This window comes from Babylonia areolata, chromosome 2, assembly GCF_041734735.1.
Source record: "Babylonia areolata isolate BAREFJ2019XMU chromosome 2, ASM4173473v1, whole genome shotgun sequence".
Taxonomy (NCBI): Eukaryota; Metazoa; Mollusca; class Gastropoda; order Neogastropoda; family Buccinidae; genus Babylonia; species Babylonia areolata.
The window spans coordinates 40,595,157-40,622,295 of NC_134877.1; the positions used below are offsets into that span (position 1 = coordinate 40,595,157).

The 27,139-nt window shown below is 38.3% G+C and overlaps 2 protein-coding genes across 2 annotated transcripts; one reads left to right on the forward strand and one right to left on the reverse strand.

Annotated features, from left to right (window-relative positions):
• Nucleotides 1-631: 631 nt before the first annotated feature.
• LOC143301289 (succinate--CoA ligase [ADP/GDP-forming] subunit alpha, mitochondrial-like) lies at nt 632-12,528 on the reverse strand. The gene is made up of 9 exons (XM_076615491.1): nt 12,392-12,528; nt 11,031-11,137; nt 9,794-9,910; nt 8,622-8,834; nt 7,693-7,750; nt 7,004-7,165; nt 4,560-4,633; nt 2,403-2,591; nt 632-1,421 (listed from the first exon to the last, which is right to left on the reverse strand). Exons 1-9 carry the CDS (start codon nt 12,426-12,428, stop codon nt 1,395-1,397), a joined length of 984 nt encoding a protein of 327 aa, XP_076471606.1. The 5' UTR covers nt 12,429-12,528; the 3' UTR covers nt 632-1,394.
• LOC143301305 (golgin subfamily A member 7-like) lies at nt 12,490-27,076 on the forward strand. Its single transcript, XM_076615511.1, has 5 exons — nt 12,490-12,593; nt 15,626-15,755; nt 17,414-17,566; nt 18,890-18,991; nt 19,806-27,076. Exons 2-5 carry the CDS (start codon nt 15,633-15,635, stop codon nt 19,842-19,844), a joined length of 417 nt encoding a protein of 138 aa, XP_076471626.1. The 5' UTR covers nt 12,490-12,593; nt 15,626-15,632; the 3' UTR covers nt 19,845-27,076.
• The last annotated feature ends 63 nt before the right edge of the window (nt 27,077-27,139 follow it).

Here is a 27,139-nt window from a genome sequence, read left to right on the forward strand (position 1 = left end):
ACAATCTTATTGTACCTCTTTGGAAGCACCGTTATCACCTTCTCCAACAATCATAAAGGAATAAAAACTGTTGCAGATTTTATGCCCCTTCATATCTTACTCTCATTGTGACCTCAGTATCTATTTTACTCCACTTCCACGCCCAAGGAGGTCAGAGTTCATGTAAATGTTTCGATGCTTATGATTTGGAGTTCATGAAAAAAAATTTCATGTTGGTGGTTAGTTCATGTGAAGATTTTAGGTGTCAGCAGACTGATGAGGGAGTGGAGGTTAGGGCTGACTATATACAAAGCACCATTCATGTCTGGGTGAACTGAACACATAATAAATGTTACTTTTTTTCCCCAGCAGAAATATCATTTGATTATTTCAACACAATGGAAATGCGGAATGACGTGCACTGAGTGGAAGAAATTCTCCCCCAAAGATGGAAGGACTGGCAGATTTGCACCAAAGCCACTCCACAACACTGCTGAGGTTAAGAATTGGACAGAAAAAAAAAGGATAATATTTGCAAACGAAATCAGGATGAATGACATGGCGATATGCCTCTCTGAAGGTTAACAGATCGGGCAGCAAACTAGAAGCAAAAAAAAAAAAAAAAAAAAAAAAAAACAACGAACAAACGCACTGATGCTTTCTCTCAACTTTAATTGAGCACAATGACGCTTTCCATACTCAAATCTAAGTAACAGAGGGTTTCCGTAAAATATATTCAAAGCCGCTTATTGATAATACTAGTGCCACCTGTCTGTTTTAAATGATAAGTTTAATAAACATTTCATCCACTCCTAAAAAAACAAAAACAAGAACCCACATTAAAGAAAAAACACTAAAGGCAATCATCAATAATTAAAGTTCATCCGTATACTTTTATTTTATTTTATCACAAACATATCTGTAATTAAATCACAGAAACGGGTCTATGTTCTCCCATTCTGGATTCACACAATCACCGTAATGCATTCCTGTTTCCGGGTTTATGCAATCACTTTGGAGGCAGTTAAGGCCTGAATCTGTGGAAAATGTAAACAAATCAGAAAATGAACTTGTAAACCAAATCAAGATTTGAAATAAATTCACCCATCCATACAATATTCATGCACATTTGCCAGAAAATCATTGGAACACAGTATTCCCTTCCACTACTTTGTTTTCTCCCACCAAGGCAGACCTGAGTAACACAAGCAGTTCTCGTAAGGCTAGGACTGAACCAGGTTCTTGCAAGACATGTTCAATAGATGCAGTAGCTGTGTCTCACTGGTATCAACCTCATGAACTGCTTATGATGTCCGTGCCAGTGATCTGTGACACAGTCTTCAAAGGCCATAGATGTTGCAGCTGACACAGCAAACCTTCGTGCAGGGAGAGAACGACATGAACTTGCTTGGATTTTATGCACGCCCTGCATTCTCCATTGCCTGAAACAAAATTCAATCTTTACTCAGAACTATTCTCTTCTGAAGAAAAGCAATCTAACACTTTTCACACAATAACACACACATGGTCAATGAGCACTTCAATGCACAATGGAACCACTGGAACAAAACAAAAAGCAAAGAAACAAATGGAAAAAAAAGAAAACTATAGTTCTACATGACTTATGCCTGCAGTATTATCAAAAGGTATGGATTAACAGTGGTATGAAAGGTGTTACGATTAGACAGTAACAAAAAACTTCAATAAAAAGTACCTTATGAACCATTTTTCAGGAAAACAGATTCTGCTTTAAGTCAGAAAGGAGTGCATTTGAAGAATGACACACAACTTCTACATTCTAATACAGCAGCTGTGGGATCAAGCCTGAAGCGGGAGGCGTAGGAGAAAGACAAGTATGCAGCCTGTCTTTCATGCGTTTCAGCCCTGTTCAAAGCTTTGAAATGGTGAGGAAAAGGGGAAAGTCTAATAAATAGTAAAGATAGGAAACAGTCATTACACTCTCAAAAACACCCCTAAAATGAAGTCTTATGATAGGAAACAGTCATTACGGTCATGACGCCCCTGAAACAAAATCTTTGGTGCCATCACTCCCACCAATCTGAAGAATAATCAATAGCTAGTATTTGTTGACACATAAAACAAGGATCGAAAACAGCATAAAAGTGAGCTCATACAAGAGCAAACACATTCTCACACAATTACTCATGTTCACTGAATATCTGTCATAAGCTCACCAAGCCTCTTGCAATGCATAGTTTAAATACGTGCTCAAAATTAAGACCCACTATTTTCAAAAGGTTAAGATAAAGGAAAACAGTAATTCCACAACTTTGTATTGAGATTTCTTTAAACTGACATTTTGAAAAAATGAAATGACCTTAAGATAAAGAAAGCAATAAATTTCATGTATAATTAACTTTCTACACATGTTGGTGAGTCAATGGTCCATAAAGCCACCTCACCTGTAACATTGTGGTGCCAAGCTGCGCTGGGGACATGCTCACTTCAACTCCCGCTGCCTTGAGAGATTCTATCTTCTCAGTGGCTCCACCTTTCCCTCCAGCAATGATGGCCCCTGCATGTCCCATGCGTCGTCCAGGTGGTGCTGTCAACCCTGCGATGAAGGATACCACAGGCTTGGCATTGGGTCCCTGCCATCACACAAGATGCATTATTCACCACTGCATGCACTATGCTCAATTCATTAGTTAGTTTTGTTCAAATACTACACTTTGAAGACTGGTCACTAGATGTCCCCCTTGCTGTCCTTGACATCCCCAGCATCCAGAGCAAAGGCCAGTTCCTGTATGCTCACCTAAAGCTGCTGACCCTGGAAGCACTGGATAGGGACCACCCAAGCACCACCTGGACCCGTATGTACACAGACGGCTCTGCTGAGAATGCTGTTAGGAACGGGGGAGGTGGTGTCTACATCCGATTCCCAGATGGCAGCTCAGTGAGGCATTCCACTGCTACTGGCCTCACCTCAACGAATTTTAGAGCCAAAACATCTATACTGCTAGCTGCAGCCCAACTCAACCAGAGAGAGACAGTTTGCCAGACCACATAGTCTTCCTCACTGACTGCCGAGCTGTCCTATGAAGCCTCCAGACCAGAGTGGGGGACAAAACCTTGCGGGACATCCATTCTGAGATGCAGGCCCAAAGTGCCAGAACCACAACAGTCCTGGAGTGGATCCCCTCTCACTGCGGCATTGCAGGAAATGAAGAGGCAGTCAAGCTCTCCAAAGCAGGAAGCAGGCTCACCCAATATGCCCACCCCTTAGCTTTGTGGAGGCAAAGACCATCCTGTGCAGCCACTTCAAAAACAGCTGGCGAGAACGGCTACATCTGAGTGCAGAGGAGGACAGCATCCATCAACTGGGTCGAGCTCAGCTAGTCATCATCCTAAGAATGCACACAGGCCACTGCCAGCTCCTCTCCCATCTCTACAAACTGAAAATTTCCCACACAGACCAATGTCCGTGTGACACTGCTCGTAAGCTCCAGCCCATGTACTGCAAGACTGCCCTCTGCACAAAGAGCTGAGGCGCCAAATCTGGACCAGTCCCACAGCACTCCAGGACAAGTTGTGGGGAACGGCTACAGAGCTACAGTGGACTGCGAACTTCATGACCTACTCTGGACTGACTGTCTGAACATGGCCTGGGAACACTGAAGAAGAAGCTCAAATATACAAATACTCTGCCTTCTACTTTTGCCATCATGGTTGTTGTCAAACACTGATCAGACTATCAACATATCTGTTTTCCATTTTCCATGAAAATCATGATCACTCCCCAGAAAATTGAGTTTGGCTTCCTAAATGGCAGGGTAAAAACAGGGGCCATACATGTACAGCCCACTGTTAGATACAAGTGAACGTGGGAATTGCAGCCCACAAACAGAACAATAAAAATGAAAATAAAAACACAATAACAAAAAGCATCACTCCCTGAAACAAGAATCACATGTACAGAAGAAAATATCCCAAGGCAAGGGAAATAATCTGTATGACTGCTCTTATCATGGGTGTCTGTAGCCAAAAAGAAAAAATCTAATAATGCCATTAAGAAAGGAAAAGTCTTTATCAGATCAATGCTCATTTACAGGAGAGGCACAGAGCCAGACAGAGCACTGTTTCCCATTTAATGATTAGTAACTGCTATAGGAAATGACCATAAGCATTCACAATGATTTGAGAACTGAACCAGATGTATCTCTGCATTTGAACATCAACAACAAAAAGCCTGACATAAATAAACATGACAAAATGTACACACTTTTTATTTTATGAAACACAGATGAAGAAAAAATGAAAAAGGGTAGTGGGATTCTGATAAACTGAATTCCTAGATTCAAAATCACAGTGACTATGATGTGTTATCTATGATGTAATTGTTTCCACCAGGGCATACCTGATGAGTCTTATCTGTGATGTAATCATTTTCCTGTCACTGGCACAAAAATACCCCTAAGTATAATGTTATATGAGAGCTATGAAATGGGTCCATGCTTCAATTCATCAGTTTTAGTCTGGACTGAATGAGGAATGAAAGAGACTGTCCATTTGAAACCAAATGGCAGATACATGCATACTGCAGAACCACTGTATCTCACCGTGTTGTTGTGTTTCAGGTAGTCTGCAGCATTTTCTTCTGCTTGTCCTCCAATTTCTCCAATCAACACAATCCCTGTTGACACAGACAAGCAAGCATATGAGCAGATATGAAAACAAAGAAAAAATATCTATAAATTTTTCAATTTCCTTTTTTCTGGCTTTGATTGGACAACAACAGCAACAAGGATACTTAACAAGAAGACAGAAAGATAGACACATGAGTGAAGCAGCAGTGATCCAGGCTGACTGAGCAGACAGAAAAAAATTCAGAGAAACCTGCAGACTAAGACACAGAGCAGGAACAGAGACCAAGTCTTAAAGATAAACAGAAGTAAAACCATGAGAGAGGAAGAGACATAGACAAGAGAGAAACACAAAGACAGACACACCAGGGCTTGACATTAACTTTTTTTTCCCACTTGCCCAGTCGGGCAAGTCACTGGAAAATTCACTTGCCCGGACAGAATTTGCACTTGCCCAACTTGCATCACCAAATGCTCACATGCGCGCGCACACGCACACACACACAAAGTAGTCCAACCCTTTTCTTTAACTGATGTTTGTTTTGTTGGGTTTCACCAAGGATAACTGTTGTTTTGAACAGCCAAAACAAGTTTTATCTCAGTCTCACTTGATAAAAACTGCCTTTGGCATGTTTTTGCAGTTGACTGTCAGCCACAGAAATTATTTCTTTTTTAACCTCCACTGCAAACAGCAACATGCAGAGTTAAAAAAAGAAAAGCCAGCATTTGCACTGTGAAACAAACAATGTCAGGATCTGACAGATCCAAGTACAATTCTGTTAGATGGGGTCAACAGTTACTGTTTCTCACTTGCCTGGTCAGGCAACTCTGTTGAAAATTCACATGCCAGGATAGCCACACCAGGATGGGTTTCAGTTCTTCTCACTGGCATCAGAGAGAGAGAGAGAGAGAGAGAGAGAGAGAGAGTGTGTGTGTGTGTGTGTGTGTGTGTGTGTGTGTGTGTGTGTGTGAGTGAGTGAGTGAGTGAAAGGGGATGGTGAAGGGTCACAGTTCCAGAGAGGGAAGGTGGTACAGCTGTTCTTCTACATGGAGGTTGCTTAGCAACGGAGCTTTCCACAATGTCCTTTGATATGTGTCATCCCCTCAGCAAAACTGGACTTTGACCCATACCCTGCCTCCATCCTTTCTGCTATTCCCAGTCTGACCATGTTAAAAAAAAAAAGGGGGGGGGGGGGTGACAGGGGTATGGGGGGGGGGGGGGGTAGGATAAGCAAGGCTGCCATATGGGAGGTGGTGTCTGGAGGAGGGGGAACAAGAGAAGGTTAGGGGGGAGGGGGTGAAGGAATGGGAGGGGGGAGGATTGTGGAGGTCATGTTTGTGTTGACTTGGTTTAAGTTATGATTCTACAGAATGGCTGTTTCCTTTTTGATTAACCAACGTGACCTTAACTCTGGGATGCAAGGGAGAGAGAGTGAGAGAGAAAGAGAGACTGAATGAGGCAGAAAGGCAGACAGATCACGGTCAAAGAACTGGATGGGAGGGTGGTGAAGGGATAGCACAGCAGTGATTTTGACAACCTTATCAGTGGAGGGATGAGATGTAGGTGGAGGAAGAATGGGGGTGGGTGGGGGGGGGGGGGGGGGGAGGAAGATGGGCACAGCCATCCATGTAGGTTGCCCTCTTGGGCTGACTACAGACAGGTCTGGCTGGCTATCCTGTAACACCAACAGGCAGGTGCCAGCAGTGAACTTTTCACTTTCCTCCAAAGAACCCGTCGCCATGCGAGCAGCATTAAAAAGTCCTCACTTTGTTGTGGACAGAACTCTGGTTGGCCAAACATTTTTTTCTTTCCTCATATGTCGTACTGAAATCTATTTTCGTGTACTGGAGTATTCTAAGTCAAAATGATGTATAAATTACCCCCCAAATGGTACTGGTAAACAGGTCTGTCATAGAAACAAACTCTGTTGTTGTTTTTGTTTAAAGTGGAACGACATTAGAGTACGTTGCGACATGATGTTTTTAGTTGTGATGTGATGGGCGGAAGATGAACTACGCTATAAGAAAAATTACCACTGGCTCTCCAAAAATAGCAACCAATGGCAAATCACCTTTTAGAGCTGCATGATAGCTCTCTTTTTCCTGTGACCACTTGTCACAGTCGGACTCAAAACATCGTCTGCTAGAGGAAGAGTGTCAGACGATTGGGTGTCAGGAGCGTGATGAATTTTTTTAAAACAAAACATGCTAGTCTTGGAAAATATTACTTGCCCACTCGGGCAAGTTCGGTAAGGGCAATACTTGCTCAACACGATGATCTACTTGTCCCAGGTAGTCGGGCAACTGTAAATGTCAAGCCCTGCATACACACACACACACACACACCACACACAGAGTGAGAAAGAGAGAGAGAGAGAAAGAGAACACATACAAACATCCAAGGAAGAATCTATCATTACCTTCTGTCTGAGGGTCTGAGAGGAAGACCTCTAAACAATCGATGAAATTGGTTCCATTGAAAGGGTCACCACCGATGCCCACACAAAGTGACTGACCTAACCCTACTTGTGTGGTCTGGTGCACAGCTTCGTAAGTCAGCGTCCCAGATCGGGAAACAATACCTGCACACAGAAATGGATGTAAAGTAATCAAACACAGGAAAAAAAACCCAAAAACATACACATCTATAACACACATTAACACAATTTGTGAAATCAAATAATTATGAATCAGTAAATATTGGTTACGTACATAAATTCCACAGGTATAATCCAGTTTAACCTCCATTCAAAACCAACAGACTACAAGTAATGTCAAAATCAAGATTTCAAATTGTGGTCATGTAAAGAAAAAAAGTTCTGAAAAGACTGAATAAAAAAAAAATCATAACAGTAAAGAACATACAACCATGTTTAGTAAACAATACCCATGAAAATGGATATTGCTGTCTAAATGTGGGGTAAAAGCAGTCATAGATTAGAGTAAACATGGAAGCTGCTGCCCAGAAATATAGAAGAAAAGGCTTACACAAAAACATAGCAGAAAATGTTTACATTAAAACATAAACATGCAGAAAATGTATGACTCCAAAACTTCTACTCAAACTTATCTCAAGGCTTCAAGAGAAACATCCATCTCAATTCCTTACCTATTTTGCCTCTTTTGTGTATGTGTCCCGGCATGATACCTATTTTGCATTCACCAGGCTGAAACAACATTAGTCACCAGCTGTTTATACAATAAACACTCTTCATCAAGTTAACAAAACAAAAAGGAAAAACTAATTCCCTGCTAATGCTACTGCAGGCAACAACTTATATTATACACAATATTCAGACAGGGATATGAGGGATTAGTTAAAATATTATAGATTAAAATGGGGATTTACTGTTTTTTGAAACAGATACAGAGATACTTAGTTGTGGAAGATAGAGAAAAAAAGAAAAGTTTGGATGATTAAAAGAAAAGAAAGAAAGAAAGCAAGATATAAACAAACAAAAGAGGATTGCAGCTATTCCCAAACACACACACACATGCACACACACACACTCATACACACACACACACATGCTGCTTTCCCTCAACTGCCTGACTAAAGCAAATAAAACTCCAACCAGCAAAGAACATAAAACATGTCCTCTATGCCCTGCAGTGTCCTCTGTCTGAAACACCTGAAAGGTCATGGAAATCACTCTCTTCACTGTCAGAAACAAACAGCGACAGATCATTCAGTCAACATGATACCTTAACAGTGGCTGGGTTGCCAGTATGAGAATAACTCCTTGTGGTGCACTACAGCAGCTTTGTTGCCACATATTTTTAAAGATCTTGCTGCCTGTTAATTGTCCATCTTTACATTCAGAGTAAAACCAGTACTGCCAAAATAATTCTGAACTATATTGAAAATAACACAGTATGAACTAGATGCCAGAAAAATGCACATTTTTCCGCAGTCACAATTTTTACAATGCAGACCATACAAACAGGTGTAACACAATGTTCAAAGCATTTCTTATAATATCCAAAAATTTGAAACACAATGTCTATAGCACAGAATACGCCAGATGTCACACTGACCTTGATAATGCCTGGACAGTTGGGTCCAATAAGGCGAGTCTTGTTCTGCCGGACAAGGCGATGTTTGACACGTACCATGTCTTGCTGAGGGATGCCCTCTGTGATACACACCACCAGGCCAATCTCAGCATCAATGGCCTCCAGGATAGCTTTGCCAGCGAAGGGAGGAGGCACGAAAATCACCGATGCATTAGCACCAGTTTGATCTACAGCCTATGGGATCAAAAGCAGTCAGAACTTTAAAACAGTTATCCTCAGACAAACAAAGCCTTGAGGCAAAAATTACAAACTATATTTCTGGTGTAAAACAAGTATGTGCATGTAAAAGAGTAGGTCATCAATTTTTTATAAATATAATATACACAAATCAACTACACATTTTTATGATAAACAGTCACAACTTTCAAAATGCTCTACAACTGAGAATGAAAATCCACATAAGTCAACAGAAGTGTCCAATTTTTAAAAATAATGGCAAATATGACCTGACATTTTTCTATCACAATTTTCTAGTACAGCCTGTACTCAAAAGCAGCCTTTGTAAATATATTTATTACACAAACACACACAATCTAAAATATATCAGAGTTCAAACTAAACATCATGGTTATACAGAAGCAGAAGTCACAACTGGGGTTGCCACCATTCATTTTTCTTTACAAATATAACAGTTATGTGATGTTCTGTGTTTGTATCACATGCAATACAGCTACTGCATGCAATGCAGCTATCACATGCAATACAGCAGCAGCAAAGCCAGACAGATGATGAGAATGTGTTTATCCACTCCCACCCCATACTCTCACGCCACTGGCAACTTTTTGATTTCTTTCTTTTCTAACTTTTCAGCTGTGTTTCAAGTTTTATTAGCACAATATTATGTATGTATGTACACAAAAAGCTGTAATAAGGAACCATATCAACTGGTTCACTCAAGTCTGAAATGACTGGAGACTTGTGAGTGCCCTGTGCTCCAGTTGGAGTGAAGAGGATTAGTAAATAAGTAAAGTAAATAAGAAAGTGTCAAAATTTCCATCAATAATTTCTCAGAAGATTTTGCCAATGCCTTGAACTTTCACAGAAGCAACTGGAAAGACACCAGTGACAAAATCCAGCTGTGACCATACAATAAGAAAAAACGGAAAGTGTGAATAATGAATGAAACAGCTCACCTCTTTCACCGAGTTGAAGACAGGGCGGTCAAGATGCTTTGAACCCCCTTTACCTGGGGACACACCTCCAACCAGGTTGCTGCCATACTCAATGGCTTGCTGACTGTGGAAAGTTCCCTGCACAAGCAATGCATGACTATGATTACTCCTAACATAGTACAGGATCTTGGACACTCTTCAGGAACACCACTTTGTGTGTGTGTGTGTGTGTGTGTGTGTGTGTGTGTGCACGTGCGCGCACACAGGACTTTGTCATAGTTATCAGTGCCAAAAGGTTAGTTAAATCTTTAAAACTTTAACCCATTCCTTATCAGTTAAACCGACTGTAAAAAAAAGTGTAAGACATTCCAGTCATTACAACATAATAGGGAAGGGGCATAACTCTTGATGAGCTTCTGGATGTCTTTTCTGTTGAAGTCTTTGCACAGTTCAGTCATTTTCAGGCACTTCTTTCTGTAAGTTTTATTCATGACCTTGGTTAGAAAGTCATGTATCACAATGTGGCTGGTATCAAACTGTTCTTAGATGAAGACAGATATTTTGATCCTGACAATGGTATTTAGAATGATATGTTTGTTGTAAACACAGAAAGGCATGACATCAGATTATATGGTGGCAGATGCAATTTCATTGGTTTTTAGTCTTTCAGTTATCTGGTTAATGTTACTGTGCAGCACCAACCTCAAAGGCAAGCAGGGTGCAAAGACTGAAATCCATGCTGTGCTGAATGAGTTAACACTGCTGCACAGTCACTGAGTTAGTGACATTCAGTTTTTTACTCTTGATTGCATGCCCCTTCTCAAACCATCTTTCTTTGTTAATTTACTGATGGGATACATATAGCTTCTAATTTTCACTAACTGCTCTTCGACTGTTCATCGTTTATATAAGCAATGAAATCTGACAATATGAAGTATCAATCTTCTAATGTTTTCTCTGCTTGTTTTGTTAGGTCTCCAAAACACACAACAAAAAACAAAAAAATCCACTTAAAAGTTAAATATCAAAACCAACACATTAAAGAAGACTGGAAATAAGATTTGTTTTTGTTTTTTTAATAAGTATAACATTAAAAAAAACACAACAATTAAACAAAAACAACACTTACTGATAGTTACCTAAACCCATGGTTTTATTGAGACTAGACACACACAGAGTAAAACTATCTTAAAAAGGCTTATTGTCACTTCCATGCACAATTCAACAACAAAACGATGAGTGAAAGGTATGTACCTACCTGCTTCCCTGTAAAACCTTGACATATCAGCTTTGTGTTTGAACCAATCAGCAAGTTCTGTCGTGTTGCTGTATAAATACTGCGGAAACTTTGCCGCCCACCTAAAGCTTCAAACAAGTAGGAAAAAGAATACATATTACACACGCTTGAAAAGGAGAGCCACAGACAGACTGATAGAGGTAAACAGACACACAGATAGACAAATGGGAGAAAAGAAATGGAGAAGAATGTAAAAGGTGGTTAAATCAAAGCTCTTCTTCTTTTCACTGTGTCTAAGGTGAACAAAAACAAGTAAATATAACTGATCTTCTTTTTCCTAAACTATTGGAGAAAAGAAAAGTAATGATAAAACTGTTTATATTAGAATAAAAATAATCAGATGATGATATATTATATATATAATAAATAACTCAGCTAATTTCTTTTTTAATACTACATAAGTGTGTATGCATGTGACAGTACGTGTGTGTGACAGTGTGTGTATGTGTATGTGTGCATGTGTACGTTCTTTTTCCAATATTGAGCTGGGCTCTCAGACTGGAGTGTGTGCAGCGTAACAACTGGGGTGCACATTCCTACAAACAGGCATACAGTGATACACACAGGCAGTATCAAAATCATCAATAATCTGAATACAAATGATACAAGTTATAACTTATATCTGTCATCAGTTTAGAGGTTGACATCAGTGGCCTGGAGATCTATGGCACTAAATGTCATAACTGAAACATTTCGTGAATGCCTCTGGCAATACAGTGTTAGTGCAGGCCGTTGGCTGCTGGTTTAAGTGTGCATGCATATGTAAGAGTGTGTGTGTGTGTGTGTGTGTGTGTGTGTGTGTACATGTTCATCATGCACTACTTTTAATCTACAAGAATTGCTTATAATGAAGTTTAATATCTTGTGGGAGTGGGGTGGGGTGAGGGTCGGGTCTACAACTAACTTAATTTTCGCAATTACAACTGCAAATTATATGTTATATGGTTATGAATTTTCTCAACAGCAGTGCTTTTGATGGGATAGACAGGGGTTGGGGAGAAGGGCCCTTGGTCGAAAGGCATTCTTTCATTCATATCCATCCTTACAAATGTGATAAACAAAAATGCGAAGGTCAATATCCGAAAGAAACCGGCAAGGTTCCATCGCTCGGTCCAAGTTGTGTGTCAAGGTTGAGAGAGTTGCAGAATGACAGACAAGCAGAACAGCAGACAGCACATGCGACCATTCAAGTGATTCGTGCTGGATAATGAGTCCTTTCATGAGGTGCCCATTAAATCAGCAAACTCAGTATAGAATATGGTTCAAAATATATTCATGTTTAAAGATCAGACTTATAAATGAGAGAACAGAAAGTGATTTACCAGTCAACCTTGCAAGCACCTTGCCCGTACACGCCATCTTGGAAGTTCATGTCAAGCGAAAACAACCAATGGAATTTCAGATGTATCTCGCTTTGCTCATACTTCCGGTGAAACTGTCATGGCAGATTGCAGACAAAATTGAGTATTTTCGTCGAGGAAAAATATAATCTGTTGACTGGCACGTTCAGGTTCTTTACACTGAGTGAGTATTTATCGGACACACATAATTACTGTTCTGTTTATAAGACATTGGTTATTCTTGTATCAGATCAGAAACTGAGATTGAAGGGAGATATTTTGTTTGTTCATCACCAGATCAGTCATCAGCGAAAATTTGTACTCAGAGAATGGAAAGTGTCTTACCGTCAGAAATATTTTGATCAGTTATGAAAATAAAATCTCCATAGAATATATTACTTATGATTGTGTTCAAAATAAAATCAGATATGAATTACCTGTAATTTAGCCTGCTGATAAAGTGATATAAATAATTAGTGAGCGGCTGTCGTCAAGCCAAGCCATTCTGATTTCAAGCATTACTTACAATGAGGTCAGTCAGATCGGTTTTTTAATGGGTTTTTTTCAAATGTAGTTGTTGTTTTTTCTTTTTACAACGTTAGTTTTTTTTCGACAGTACTGTCATTGTTGACACTTATTTAGAACCACGTTCATTGATTTTATCATGTAAATTAACGGAAGAGTTATTAATAATAATATTATACATATAACATATGAATATAATATACTGCCCTCCATCATGATAAAAGCATTATATTTTTAACAAAGGCCAATAGAATTGGCAGTCATAGAGTGAATAGAATTTGATGTAGCATTCTGTTTTATTTGCATGATAAACAGTATGCTCAGGGTTCCACACAAATCTGCAGACTGTTTTCACTTTAAAATCTTTTTGTTAAGCAGATAAGGATATATTTTGAGTGATATGCAGAAATCGGAAATGATACACAACCCTCAGCAGCCCATTTAAATTGCTCCCTACAGCAACTTCTCACAAAGGACAGTTTTCATCAGCATATTCATATTGATGTTTGTCATCACATGGAAGAAGAAGATGCTGTTGAAAAATATGAGGGTGTTAGTATGTTCACGTATTTTGATTTGAACTCACTCCCTACTAGACGATTTGTAAGCTCACGTTCCTCTATGTTCTGTGTGTTTGTATAGTTGTTTGTTTTTTAATTGTAAAAAAAATTGAAATAAACACAGTCTCATGAAATTTGAACACACAATTGTTGAGGTATCAAATAAAGACAGCACAATGTTTCATAACTCAAACTTCTAAAATACCTTCTGTACAGCAGGAGGTAAAAAATGATATTTTTTCATGACATAAAATGTGAGGGTGGTATAGAATTTGTATAGGTGAAGTCTGCACTATTCATGAAAAGAGCATTTTTTTCTACAAATCTCACTCTTAGAATCCCATTAGAGTGTAAATGATGAATGAATGGGAGCCTCTACAAACAGCGAGTGAACTTACTTCAACTCGAGGGTGTGGGTGCGAGGGGGAGGGGGTTGGGTGTGGTCTGTCATGCCTTGTAACTTTTGTTGTCTATGTCTTGCCCCATGTATGGTGGAAGTGTTGGAAAAGAAAACCAATCAGACAACCCCTTCCTCTGTTTCAACAGCAAGTGGTTCATTAGCATATTCACCACCAATCACCCTCTCCATTCCAACTGCCTGTCACTTGCCACATCTACTGCCCCTCCCCCTTCCCCTGTCACTCACACCAGTTTCACTGTCCAATACACATTGCCCTCCTTCTGATGGACTAAAATAACTCTCCTTTCTACATCCCCGTCCAAGTCAAAGCCATCCCTTTGATCTTGTATTGTAAGCTGAAAGCACAAATTTCTTGTCTCTTTCGAAAATAACATGTTTGAGCCTGAGGCCATTGTCACAGGTGGAATCAGTCAGTCCAGGTTGAAATAAAAATTGCTTGAAACCTCAGTGATAAGCAAATATTGGCCAATACCAGTGGTCTGATGTTTTGCTATGCTAATGAGGCAAGACAGGAGACCCATCCAGCATTGTCCATTCCCAGGTGTGTGAGGCATGGAATTTTTTTTAATGTCAGAACGTGTATAGCCGTAATCAGTAGGGAACACTCTCACCAGTCATTACCTGATATCAGGTAATTAGTAGGGAGTGAGTTAAGAGGACACATATAACATATTATAAATACATGCTACTGATTTTACAATTTCACTTTTCAGTAACTGAGTATGGGGGTCTTGCAACTTCAAATGGTTTTAAAGGAATGTTAGCTGATCTCAGAGGATAAACTAGATTTGTATAAAAGTAGCTGTGTTGGTTTTACTTTGTTTGAATGTGAGCAATACAAATTAAGAAAGGATTTTCCCCTGTTTGCTTAAGTCATGGGCATACACTTATAGAGGTTAGATAATGAGGCAGTCAAGGGCAAGGGCCTTGTATCTAGATGGTCTATTGGAAATGCTGACTGTTGCTTATGATTTAGTATTTACATAGAGTCATAATTGCTAAACAGCAGCATGAAGTATAAAGAGATGTTTGAGACCAATCAGAGAGCAGAAATTATGCAAGAATTACATGTTTTGGTTGATAACCATTTATGATCAATGAAAATCTGCCTGATACTGGTGTGATAGACAGCCAGCTTTGAATTTGACTCAGCCATCTACCAATGATCTTTTCTAAATGACTAAAGTCTGTGTTAGAGAAAAAAAGATGTCCAGAAGAGATGGTTAGCCAATTGTATTTGAATTCTTTAGATATGCACACTTGAATACAAGTGAACATGCACACACTCACTCTCTCTCTTTCACACACACACATACACACATACTTACCACCACCACCACCACCACCCCCAACTCCACTATAAGTTTCTTAGCCATTCTGATTGTCTTTTTTTTTCTTTTCTTTTTTTTTTTTTTTTTTTTTTTTCTTTTTTTGTTGTTGTAAAATTCTATAAAACTTGTAAAATTTGATGAGTTTGTGTCTCTATTGGTAGACTGATAAGTACTTTTTTTCAGAACACATTGATTAGCTGACACATATGGATGTTTGTGCTGGGATGAATATTGCAAGATTTCTAAATCTTGAGCATAGTTGTACACCTTACATGAAATTTATGACACTCTCAGGTGCAGAAGAGCAGGCTTTTGTGTGTTGATTTATTTCAATAAGTAATATATATATATATATATATATTATATGTGTGTGTCTCAGACCAGACATGGACAGCAACATGTCAAGACTGTCATCAGCGCAGTGCACCAAAGTCTTCATTCAGAGAGATTTTTCAGATGGTACAGCAGTTCGTTTTCAGAATAAGTTCCCACAGGAATTGGAAGGAAAGGTAAGCATCCTAAATTAGTAAATATAGATAAAAATTCTTAATCAATCCTTGAATAAACCATCTCTAGATGACTATCATTAATGTTATTCCCTTTTCCTATTTCCAGTCTGAAATGACCTGTTGCCTGCTGTTACCAACTTTTATCCCCCCCCACCCCACCCCTCTCTATCTCTCTCTCTCTCTTGATTCCCCTGCCACATGGGCTGTTAAGCTTATGAGAGTAAAGAGTCAAAGTGTCGAGTGTGTCTCTCTTGATATAACATTTTAAGTATCATCTGTCTTCAAGGTCATATCACAGCATAACAGGGAAGGCTTGTTCAAGTTTGTAGGAACATTGGAGCTTGCATCCAGTTCACCAAATTAGGTGGAATGGATGACAGTGAAAGTATTAATCCTTTTTAATGTCAAGATCATGGTCACAGCATGGCACCAGATTTAAAGCCTGTTGGCATGACAAAGTTCGTGTTTTTACCTTTAATTTCATTGAAACTGTACAATTAAGTGCAATAATCAATCATAATAAAAATAAAAACAAATGTTGAAAGTCAGGGCAAAGGCATACCATCATGTTTATTCATTAACTGATAAATAAATAAACAAAAGAATGATAGAGCATGGGCTTTGCATTGACTGCTAATTTCTTACTTGGTTCAGGGATTGATTGTGAACAAAACATGAACCATATTGATAAGGTGAAAGGTTGAATAAATATCCATTGAAATTCTGATAATATGTATGACTGAATCATGGAAAACCTTTTCAATAGTTAAAATTTTCAGTCTGGGGGTCCTGGGTTTGAATTCTGGTCATGGCACCAGGTGGGTTAAGGGTGTAGGTTTTTCCAGTCATCCAGGCCAACAGATGTGCAGGTCAAATTTGCACATGAAGGATCTGTATTCCATGTCACTCTTTGGTGGGTAACAGTAACATATCCAGTATGCACATTCCCCAAAACAGAATATGGTTGCAGACATGGTGGGGTAAAAACTGTCATACACATAAAAGCCTCTGGTACATGATGGGAGATGCAGTCTACATACATATAGAAATTTAAAATAAGTATTATGACCGGAGCATGATGTGATGAAAGATATTGAATTTTGTGATCAAAGAGTCAACCATGATGTAACCCTATATGGTTGGATGGACGTTAAACACAATAATGATGATCAGGACAAAGGTTAAGATTAGAGAGCGGTGCAGGTCAACATAATATGTCCCATTTTTTCTCTCTTTGTTTTTCCTCAGGTTTTATTTATCTTTCAGTTCTTGTTTTGTTAAGTTAGATTATTTTTTTATCATGTTAATAAAGAACTGAAAAAATGAACTTGAAATAAGTTACATTGTGATATTTCTAAAGCAGATACCTGTTTCCTGGCTCAGGCTTTCTGTGAGTAACAGAAAATAGTGAAATCAGATTAATAGCCATTACTGTTAATACTGGACTCCAGAAGATTTTTTTCCTTTTACTGTAGTTTTAGTTTTAATTGCTATATCTTCATCTTTGCTATGGAATCTCTTTAGATATTTACATCATGGAATTTATTGTGATGCAAATCTGTATTGTGATCAACTCATAAATTCCCAAGTTGTTATCTAAGTCAAGGATTTTTTTTTTACAACTGTTTATTTGAACAGTACTTTTGTTTCATTTTCAGATTGACAGGGCTACACTTGAGAGAACCATAAACACAATCAACGAGATTTACTTGGAGGCAGAGTCTCTGAGTGGCAGAACCTACTGTGAAAGCTGTTTTGCTTGTCTCACAGCATATCTTGCCTACATGTGCATGGATACATACTATGAAAAGGTTTGAAGCTGATGTCCATTTTTCTTTTTAATTTAATATTGTGACAGAGATAGGGAAGGAGGGATGGGGTTGGAATTCTTACAGAATGTTTCTCATAATCCTGTGGTTGTATCAAGACAGTCTCTGGTCTATATGCATACATGTATGAGGATGGGAGCAGATAGAATACCACTAACAAGATTTTCATACATTTCATGATAGTCCATGGAGGGATTGATTTCATGATTAAAACGATAAAAGCAAGTTGACAAACCTTTTCAAGGATGGTCGCAATTAGCAGAATGGTTAGAACATTGAACCTTCAATCTTAAGGTCTTGGGTTCAATCCCAGTGGCAGTATCAACACCTAGGAGGTTAAGGGTGGAGATTTTTCAGATCTCTCTTGTCAACACACTCACAGACCTGCTTATGCTTTAATCCCCTTTCTGTGTATGTATACACATGTTCTATGTAAAAGATCAAATATACACATGAAAGATGCAGATAATCCATATTCAGTGGGTTTTGAAAAAATTAATGTACCCAGCATGCACACACACCAAAACACAAAACAAAAAAAACAAAAACACACACACAAAAACCAGTATGCTTTTTGTTGGGGTAGAAACTGTTAAAGTTATACCTCAGTGGTCGATTCAAGTGGATGTAGCAGTTGCAACCCATGAATGCAGGAGAAATAAAAAGTAAGAAAATAACAAAACCTTGCCAGGGTGGTGGTAAGACGATGCGCAGGACTTGAAGTCGAGGAAGAAAGACCTAGTCAGCCCCAGCACCCATATATAATGAACATATGGGTTATATTCAGGAGAGCATGCATGTTGATAATGCTGTGTATGTGCAGTGTATATGCACAATTTGCACAGATGTCAAACTAAATTCCTGCTGTACTTGTGTTTGTATTATTTATGATATTCAGTTGATGCTTGTACATTTTTATGTACTATCCCCCAAAATATTCTTTGTGGCCCATGTACATTGGGCAATAAAGACATGTTATAATTGGACTCAAAGTAGTAAGTAGTTTTCCTTTTTTTCAGCCAGTGTAGAATGAGAGAACAAACCAGAGGCTGTCAATGTGCAGATGAATTTTCAAATAAGAGCAATTGTCTTCAGTCTCTGTCTGTCTGTCTGTCTCTCTCTCCCCATCTCTCTTATTCTTTCTCTCTCAACAGTGTTTACGCACCATTTTGCACGGTAACTTAAACTGCAACTGAAATTGATTATGTACATTGTACATGCCTCAGAGAGTAAAGTATATTGATAGTTGTTGAAGGTCCTCATGTTTGATACAGTCGCAGTTCATTTTGGAAATGTGATTTGCAGTGCTTGAAACGTGTTGCTCGCTACATTGATGAGCAGAACAAGACAGTGTACGTCCCCCAGGGTTTGATGATGGTGGACCCTGCAGAGAGAGGCCTGAGAGTGGTATCCTTTAGTCTGTGCATTTTAATAAAAATAATTATAATATATTGTACTTATATGGTGCACATTCCCCACATATGGGTCATTTGACTGTTGGTCAGTGTTGAGTAAACCAGATCCTAAATCATGTTGTGACCTGCAAATGTAAACAGTGGAAGAAGAGTGTGACATGCCTTTTTATCTGAGTGGCAGCATGCTGGTTTCATCTGGTTTACTTGGTTTCTGTTTGGCTTTGCCAGGTAACTAACTCAAGAAGAGCTTCCACTTTGGCTAAGACCAGTCAAGTGACACTGCATTGATAATTAAAATGTATTTTTTATCTCCATAATGATTAAACACTTACAAATGTCAGAAATTCATCAGTTGTGAACAGTTGATACACTGAACAAAAATGCCTGGTGGAGGTTTTTCAAGATGTAATATGCATACCAGCTGGTGCCTTTACCCCTTATTATGTATTTAAAGATTGTAGAATACTTTGTTACATTGTCAAGTCTTCACATCAAGGATCCATTGATCCATATCAGTGTTAAATGGGTTATGGAAGAAAGAACATAGTCTGTAAATGCATACGCTACTAAAAATGGAGTGTGCCTGTGGCAAAAATGGTGTTCAGAGCCCACTTGTAAAAACATTGAACACAGGAGCTGCAGTCCATGAATGCAGAAGAGGTCATTGTTACTGCTCTGTTAACATTTAAAGAGAAGACAGAATGCTTGCTTAGGTATTTGTGTTGGTGAAAAAGTGTGTTTAAAAAAGCAACTTTTAAAGCTGTCTCTTCTGCCAATATGTTAGAACTCCCTTGACCATGACACAGCTGGAGATCTGCATTCTGGCAGAGCAGCAGCATCGATGATCCCCAGTCTGCTCCAGACAGCAGTTTCACCTCTCCACTTCCCAGCATCATGATCAGTTGATATGTGACCATCTCGCTTCACCCTGCTTCAGTCACCTCCCAGTCGGTGTTGTGCTCAAGCTGTCGTTTCTTTCTCACAGTGTCCTGACCTTTTTCTGTCCAAGCACATGATTATCTTAGATTCAGAATTTTGTTGTGCTGAATCAGTGAAAATAACTGGTTGCCATTGTTAGGGAAGGAGCTTGCGGATTCCTGTTTTGCCGACTTTGATTTCTGGCAAGCCACATCTGTGAAAATAGATTGTGCAGTGACAGTATTTTTGCCTGCAACAATTGCTGTTATTTGACCAGTTTTTACATGTCAGTTGAATCTTCATTTGCTTCAGTGGTCATGTGAGCTTTCATTAGAGCGACTCAAACAATGGATGACATAAAGATGAGAAATGGTGGTATTAACTTCAAGGAGGGGTGGGGAGGAACACACACAAAAAACATTATTTATTCAGAACTGGTTTTTATCAGTAACATGCTGCTTAGCATTACCATCCATATGTTGTCTTGGTTGTGCAATAATTTTATCATGAGAATAAATTTGGATGTGAACTGGCAAGGTTAAATGTCTCAGTCATATAGATAAAACCTAGGAATCCAAGGAAGGGGGAAGAAATATGCTTTTAAAATTTTCTGTCAAAATATGCCTTTAGCTCTAAGTTAAAAAATATGTTTGACTGCTGTCAGCAAGCAGCTTTTAACAAATTTATAGTCCAGCCAGGCAGTTAAGTTCTGTATAACCGTGGCCTACTCTATAACAAGCTATAAACACTGAATTAAAATAATATTTCAGCCCAAGCTATTTTGGGAGGGGAAAAGTTAAAAATTGATGAGAGCAATTGCTGAAATGAATATGTTTGTTCTTGATTTTGCAGACTGCAGTAGTAACACATTGTTAATGCTGGCTTTTCCCTTTTTTTTTAACATTGCATAAGACAGGTTGACACTCTGCACTTACGACCTATAGTCAGGAATTTCCCAATTTGACTTTGCCTGTGTACACATTTTGCTTTGATTAAGCATCAACATATATTCTGAAACTGTGTAAACATGTTCATTTTTATATATTTCACTGATATTTTAGATCATGGGAAGAAGATACGGCTTCTGCTCTGTAGATAGTGCTGCTTGGTGTTCCATGAAATATGTATTTCATTTTCAGTGAATGAAAGCAAGGTCACAAAGTTTATGTGAACTGACAAGAGTATAGGTGATGTTTTGTAACAGAAACTAAGTCAAGGAAAAGAAATAGGTAGCAATTGGTACATTCCATTCATTTATCATGTTGATATTATCATTTTCCTTCAACCAAAGTGGAACAGCAATCATCATGTATGATAATTAGTTGTTTGTGCTTGTTATTTGATCCCCTCTGTCAGTCAGTTAAGAAATGTACAGTTGTTTCATTTAATTTATCCCCTTTTTTTTTTCTTTAAGCTGATGCTTGAAGTTCTTTTTTCTTAAATTTTTTTTTTTTTTTTTTTTTTTTTTTCTTTAAGACAGAGCTGGCTCAAGGTCAGAATAAGCAACCAGAAGGATTTTTCTGACGTAGGAGCTGTTGTCACTTTGTGTACAAATGTACATTTGTATTATTTTGTATATTACCATCAGTGTATGTGTAATTTTTTGGTTACTGTCGGTGGCACAATTCTTGGTGTTTTATCATCAGTTCATGTAAATGGCTTTGTGGTATTGTTCGTGTTTTTGTTTTGTTCTCTGTTGCCTTTGAAAAATAAAAGAGATTAGACTGTAAATAAATGTTAAATGCCTCTCTCCTCATAAAAAAACCCAAAACAAACAACAATGACACCATTCTCAGAACATACAAGTATACACAACTTTAGTATGAATTATGTTCTGCCTGTTTTAAGATACATTCAGTGTTTGTAAGTCTACACTTCAAAATAAATCAGTACTTGCATGATCTCCTCGTCATTTTTTAACTCCATTTGATAGTATTAGTTTTTTGGGGTTTGTTTTTTGTTTTTGTTTTTTTGTTGTTGTTTTTTGCTATTTCATAAAATTCACTGTACTTCTAATTGGGCTTTATAAAAAAAGAAAAAAAAAAAGAAGTGATATTGGTGTGTTGTGTGAACTTTGATGTTGTGCTTATTACTATTCACAGTGGCTTGTCTTGATGCAAACAGGTCTTCAGTCATCTGATATTCTTGGGGTGGGGTTCTCAAAACGGACGAAATGCAGTTGATTTCAAAAGATGTTTCAGTCTGTGTGTTAAATGATGAAGACTTGTATGTGACTTGTAATTCAACTTTATTGAATTCTATTATTTAGACCAACAACAAAAAATGTTAACACAAAAACAGTGTGTGGGAAATACCTGTTTGTGTCCATCCGGCAAAACAAAAAAAACCAACATGAATAAAACGTCTTCAAATATAACAATGTGACTTCACCTGAGTAGTTTCCCCCGTCAAATTCTATCAGGATTTAGTATTTTATAATATTGGAAAGATCTAGCTTTCTTGCAGAACTGTAATCTGCCATTAAAGGAACAATTGAATTAACATCCCAGACAATCTGATACTTTCTGCTGCACAACATACAGCTGGGTGATTGTCCAATGATTCTGATCCCAGAATGCTAAGCACCATGGTGCTTTAAGTTTATTACGATTTGGCTTTTTTATATATATTGTTTGTTCCGCAAAAGAGTTTGAGGAAGATGTTTTTGAAGATCCTGTCAGCATATTCCTAGCATCTTTGTATGAAAATGTTTTATTCTCTAGATGAAGAAGACAGGGAATCATTACTCCATTTGGAAGGCTTGCTTTAGCAGTCTGGCCATTTGATTGGACATACCACAAATATCCCTGACTAGCAGATTTAGACATCTTTGATGGATCAGGTGATGTATCAGATTGTCTCTTTGAGACGTGTCTGCCAACATTTCAGTAGGCATTACACCAACAGCCTCTTAAATTCTGTTGTCATTTTCAGTCTTATCCAAGACCATGTGATGCTCCCCCTAATCCCCTCCCCTGCGTCCACCCCCCTTCTCTCATCTTCCTGATCAGGACCCCCAACCCTTCTCCCCACCATTTTTTTTGTGTGTGTTCCTCTTCTTGGATCACCACATACAAAATTGTTTATTTCTGTTCACCAGTGGCATGATCAGCATGAATGCTTCACGTGCATTCCAGGGAGTGCTCACCATACACTTTATTTAGCTCAAAGTATTGTTTTTTGATATCTTTTAATCCTCTGCCTGCAGAATTTGGCAGTAGTGTCAGTCTGACTTCTCAGAGTGAAATCATTACGATTTCACATCCAAGATCATCATAAGTCGTTTTAAGATTGAGAAATTAGGAGCAGAATTTTGGACTGACTGGCTTGAAGCCGCAGTTGGTTTGGACGGGACTCCCTGCATCCCTTTTTGCACTGGACATGATGCACTGAGAGGCTGGTCAGGGCCAAGACTGCAAGAGACAAGTACATTAATGAAGACCACTGGAAGGGCTTTTACTTTTAAGGTTTTTTTCTGTGAATTATAGTTGCGCAATGCGTGTGAATGACTGATATGTATGCACTTTAATTTGTCTCTACACAAGTTGCAGTGCTATATAAGTATTATTATTACTGGTTTTAATTTGCCTCTTTCAAACAAACTTTTCTTCAAAAAGAGAATCCATTTGCACTAGATCAGCTTTAACTTAGACTTATTGAGAAACAGCAAGCTGAGCATTCGATACACCACATAAAATAGAAACTGTTCTGTAATGGTATTTATACAGGTACAACATATTATTTTTGGTTGTAGGTTTCTGACATATCTCTTGATCTCCTGTAATTGACTGGAATAGTATACTACCATTAAAGTATGGTATGAGTCTTTCTCAGCTTTTTCAGTTTTCTAATGTTGTTAGACCTGCAAGGTCTCTGATTTGTACTGGATAATTTTTTACTGACAGCCAGCGCCCTCATCCCATTATGTATAATAAAGAATTAAAAGTTTGTTGTGATAATCAAAATACCAACCGAATAAAGAAAATGATACAGACACAATAGTATTAACAGAAATAAGCTTTCTCTTGCAGAGTTTCCATTCACACTGTTTATCTAGTGCCAGTTTTTGGGGAAGTGGCTGCAGGAGATAATTATTTCTGGAAATGTCCTGTGTTTTTGTTTACAGTGCTCTTCTGTTCATTTTTCTTGCATTGTGTTGTGAGATCTTAGTTCTTGATTTATGAAGGTGCCATTTTGTGTGGAAATCCATCTGTGTTATTATTATTGTCAGTTATTCCCACATACTTCCATTTGTTCATTCAGTGGATGTCCTCAGTGTAATTTTCTGTACACTGTCTTTTATCTTCTGTGTAATAATAAAAATAAAACTTTAATGTCATTATGAACAGTATTCTTGTTATCATAAAAACTTCAGCATGATACTGACAAAATATGTTTGAAAACATGGTATGTGACAGAAAGGTCTTTCTCCTGAGCCACAACTTCACATTTATTTATCAGTTTAAAAGAAAAATCATAGCCAGAATGCCATATCCGGGCTGAAAACACTATCTCATCAGTAACAGTTCCACTGAACCTTGAAAAAAAAATATATATATATATAATTATACGCAACACTACACACACACACACACACACACATATTAGCATGCACACAAAACCAAAATATGCCAACAGATCACTCACATGTCCTAGACAGGAAAAAAAGCACAACACAGTTTAAAAGAAAAAAAAGAAGAAGAAAAGAAATTATCAAGTCCAGAAAAAGACCAAAAATATTTTAGGCTTTCCAGAAAGAAAGAAAAAGGATAATGGACCAACACAGTAGAAAATAAAGAGATAATAGAAAAAGAAAAAGACCAGGAACAAAAAATATGATACAAAACAGGAAATCTGTGGCTCAGAATTTCTATAAGGTGGGAATACTATTTATACTCTTGGAACTGTGAAGATAAAAGGGGTAAACAACAGGACTTTAAATATCTTGTCCACAACAAATGTATTCAATAATGCACATGGTTCAGAATGAACACAGTTCTATATTGTGCAAAATGTTTGTCAGTTTACAGAAATAAATGCCACAGCTCTCACCCTCTTGTCTGTGAACTGTAAAATCAAAACTGAACTGAAAAATCAGAATTAGACTTTGCCTGATATTGGTGCAAAGATAATGAGCATAAATACCAATCACTAATATCAGTGCAAAGATAGCATAAATGGCTTCATCGTATGTTGGTGCAAAGATGATCAGTATAAATGCCAAAGATGATGACTCGGATGAGCATGAATATGGCAATGCCGCCTTTTAACTGAGGCCAGATGCTTTTTGCAAGAAATATATTGTTGCGATAGACATCTTGGTGTTCAGTGGCTTTTAAAATCATTTATAGAAAGGAGTCTTTTTTTCGTTGACAAATTTCATATGAACTGGACAAAACTTCAAAAAATGATATGCCATGTCCAAAGATAAGTTTCATCGATATGAAAAACAAAAACTGGACCAACCCAGTCACCTTTTAGTGAGTGTGGGATGATAAGCATTTTGTTTCGTCAAATAGCTTGGGGAGTTTGTATTGCTGAAGCAGTGGCCATGTCATGTGTGTGTGCGAGTCTGTGAATACATTAACAGCAGTTCTTTTGCAAACATCTTGACTGATTTTAATGTTTCTGGAACCAGTGGATACTTCGCATAGATATGTATCGAAAATGGCTCTTCTCCCTGATACTGGTTCAAACTTGAAAAATTAAAGTTTTAGGATTTGTAATCGGTTTGAAAGAACTATTTTACCAACGTAGATGAAATTTTTACACACAAATAGCACTGCCAGTAATTCTGAAACTCAGACCCTTCTGAATTACCTTGATTCAAAGTCACAGTGTTCTGCCCAGTTACCTGCACACTGATTTCTGTAATTATGCTTTGCACTGAGTTTGAACTGGTTTGGATATGGAATCTAAAAATCTGTTGGGAATGTTTTTGTTTTTACCATGAGTATGGTTTTAAGGAGGGGGGGGGGGCATTGAATTCAAAGAAAGTTTTTTTTACATTTTCACTTCTTCATTTTTCAAACCAGTTGACACATATTTAACACATTCGCATGCACACTCACTCAAAAAGACAAAGTAAGTCTGGTTCACTCAATCTGAACTATATTGATGGTAAAACATTATTGCCAGGCTGGAATTCTGACCAAATAAACCAACTGTGCAGGCATGCAGCAAGCATGCAAGTGTTTGTGAGTGAGAATACCACATAACAGCAGATTAATATATAATCTGGCTACAATCAGTCACAACAGTAGTTGTTTGTGCCCACAGTTCTTAAAGAGTTCAATCTTTAAAGAGAGGAATGAGGTTAGTGACAGAGGATCAAGGAGACAGGATGTGGTGGCATTTAATTGGAACCTATTCGAACAAAGAGAGGAGGATGGATGGAAGGGTCTAAGAATTTATACTGTTCGGGTTTGTTATCAAGACAACAGATTTCTCTGTGGGAGATTCAGGCAGCCCTCTCTGGTGAGCTGACCACAGTGCTGTGCCATCTTTTTTTCTTTTTCCAGTCTGTTTGTATAAATAACTCTGACTGTGCACATATTTCTTTGCTAAATTTTGCCAGGGACAAATATTGTTGCAATGGGTTCTTTTATAAGAATTGAGTGCATGCTGCATTTTGGTTATTGTCTCCCCCCAGACTAGTGACAGCACATAGATCACCACTTGAGGTTTCCCTATCATCAGACAGAGGGGATAAAATTCTAGGCCCTCACATCATTCAAACTCTTTGACCCTTACTCTAGATCCTAAGCCCAATGCTCTAACCACCAGGTCTCACACCATACATATTCATTCCAACACCATGTGCAGGCTGAGTGATGGTGAATGAAAGGGTGGGTGATGTGCATGCTGGGGAAGAGCAGGATGTGGACAAAGGGGAAACAGTAGTTCAATGATCAAACCTATGTGACATCACCCACCCAAGTCCTGCAGATGCTGTGCACAGCCATCACACTGGTGGTGTGTGTGTGTGGCATGATGGTCTACTGACCATCTTGCTGAGCACATACTATGTCTGTCACCTTCATGCCTCCACCAACGTTACCAACATATCTGTGCAAAGTTTCTCAAGATGATTAATTGAAGGGTTTTCAGATTCACCATTCAATCATTCACAGAAAATTTACAATATCTGGCAAATATTTTTTTTTTTTAAATTGAATAAATAATCACTTATATGCAGGAGGAGGAACACATCAATGCATCA

Excerpts from the sequence above, each read along its gene's own strand:
- LOC143301305 (XM_076615511.1), top strand. The coding sequence starts at position 15,633 with ATGGACAGCAACATGTCAAGACTGTCATCAGCGCAGTGCACCAAAGTC. Across the intron at positions 15,756-17,413 it reads CACAGGAATTGGAAGGAAAG|ATTGACAGGGCTACACTTGA; the intron begins GTAAGCATCCTA and ends TTTCATTTTCAG. Across the intron at positions 17,567-18,889 it reads TGGATACATACTATGAAAAG|TGCTTGAAACGTGTTGCTCG; the intron begins GTTTGAAGCTGA and ends TGTGATTTGCAG.
- LOC143301289 (XM_076615491.1), bottom strand. The coding sequence starts at position 12,428 with ATGGCGTGTACGGGCAAGGTGCTTGCAAGGTTGACTG. Across the intron at positions 8,835-9,793 it reads TCTTCAACTCGGTGAAAGAG|GCTGTAGATCAAACTGGTGC; the intron begins GTGAGCTGTTTC and ends TTGATCCCATAG. Across the intron at positions 7,166-7,692 it reads ACACAAAAGAGGCAAAATAG|GTATTGTTTCCCGATCTGGG; the intron begins GTAAGGAATTGA and ends TTCTGTGTGCAG.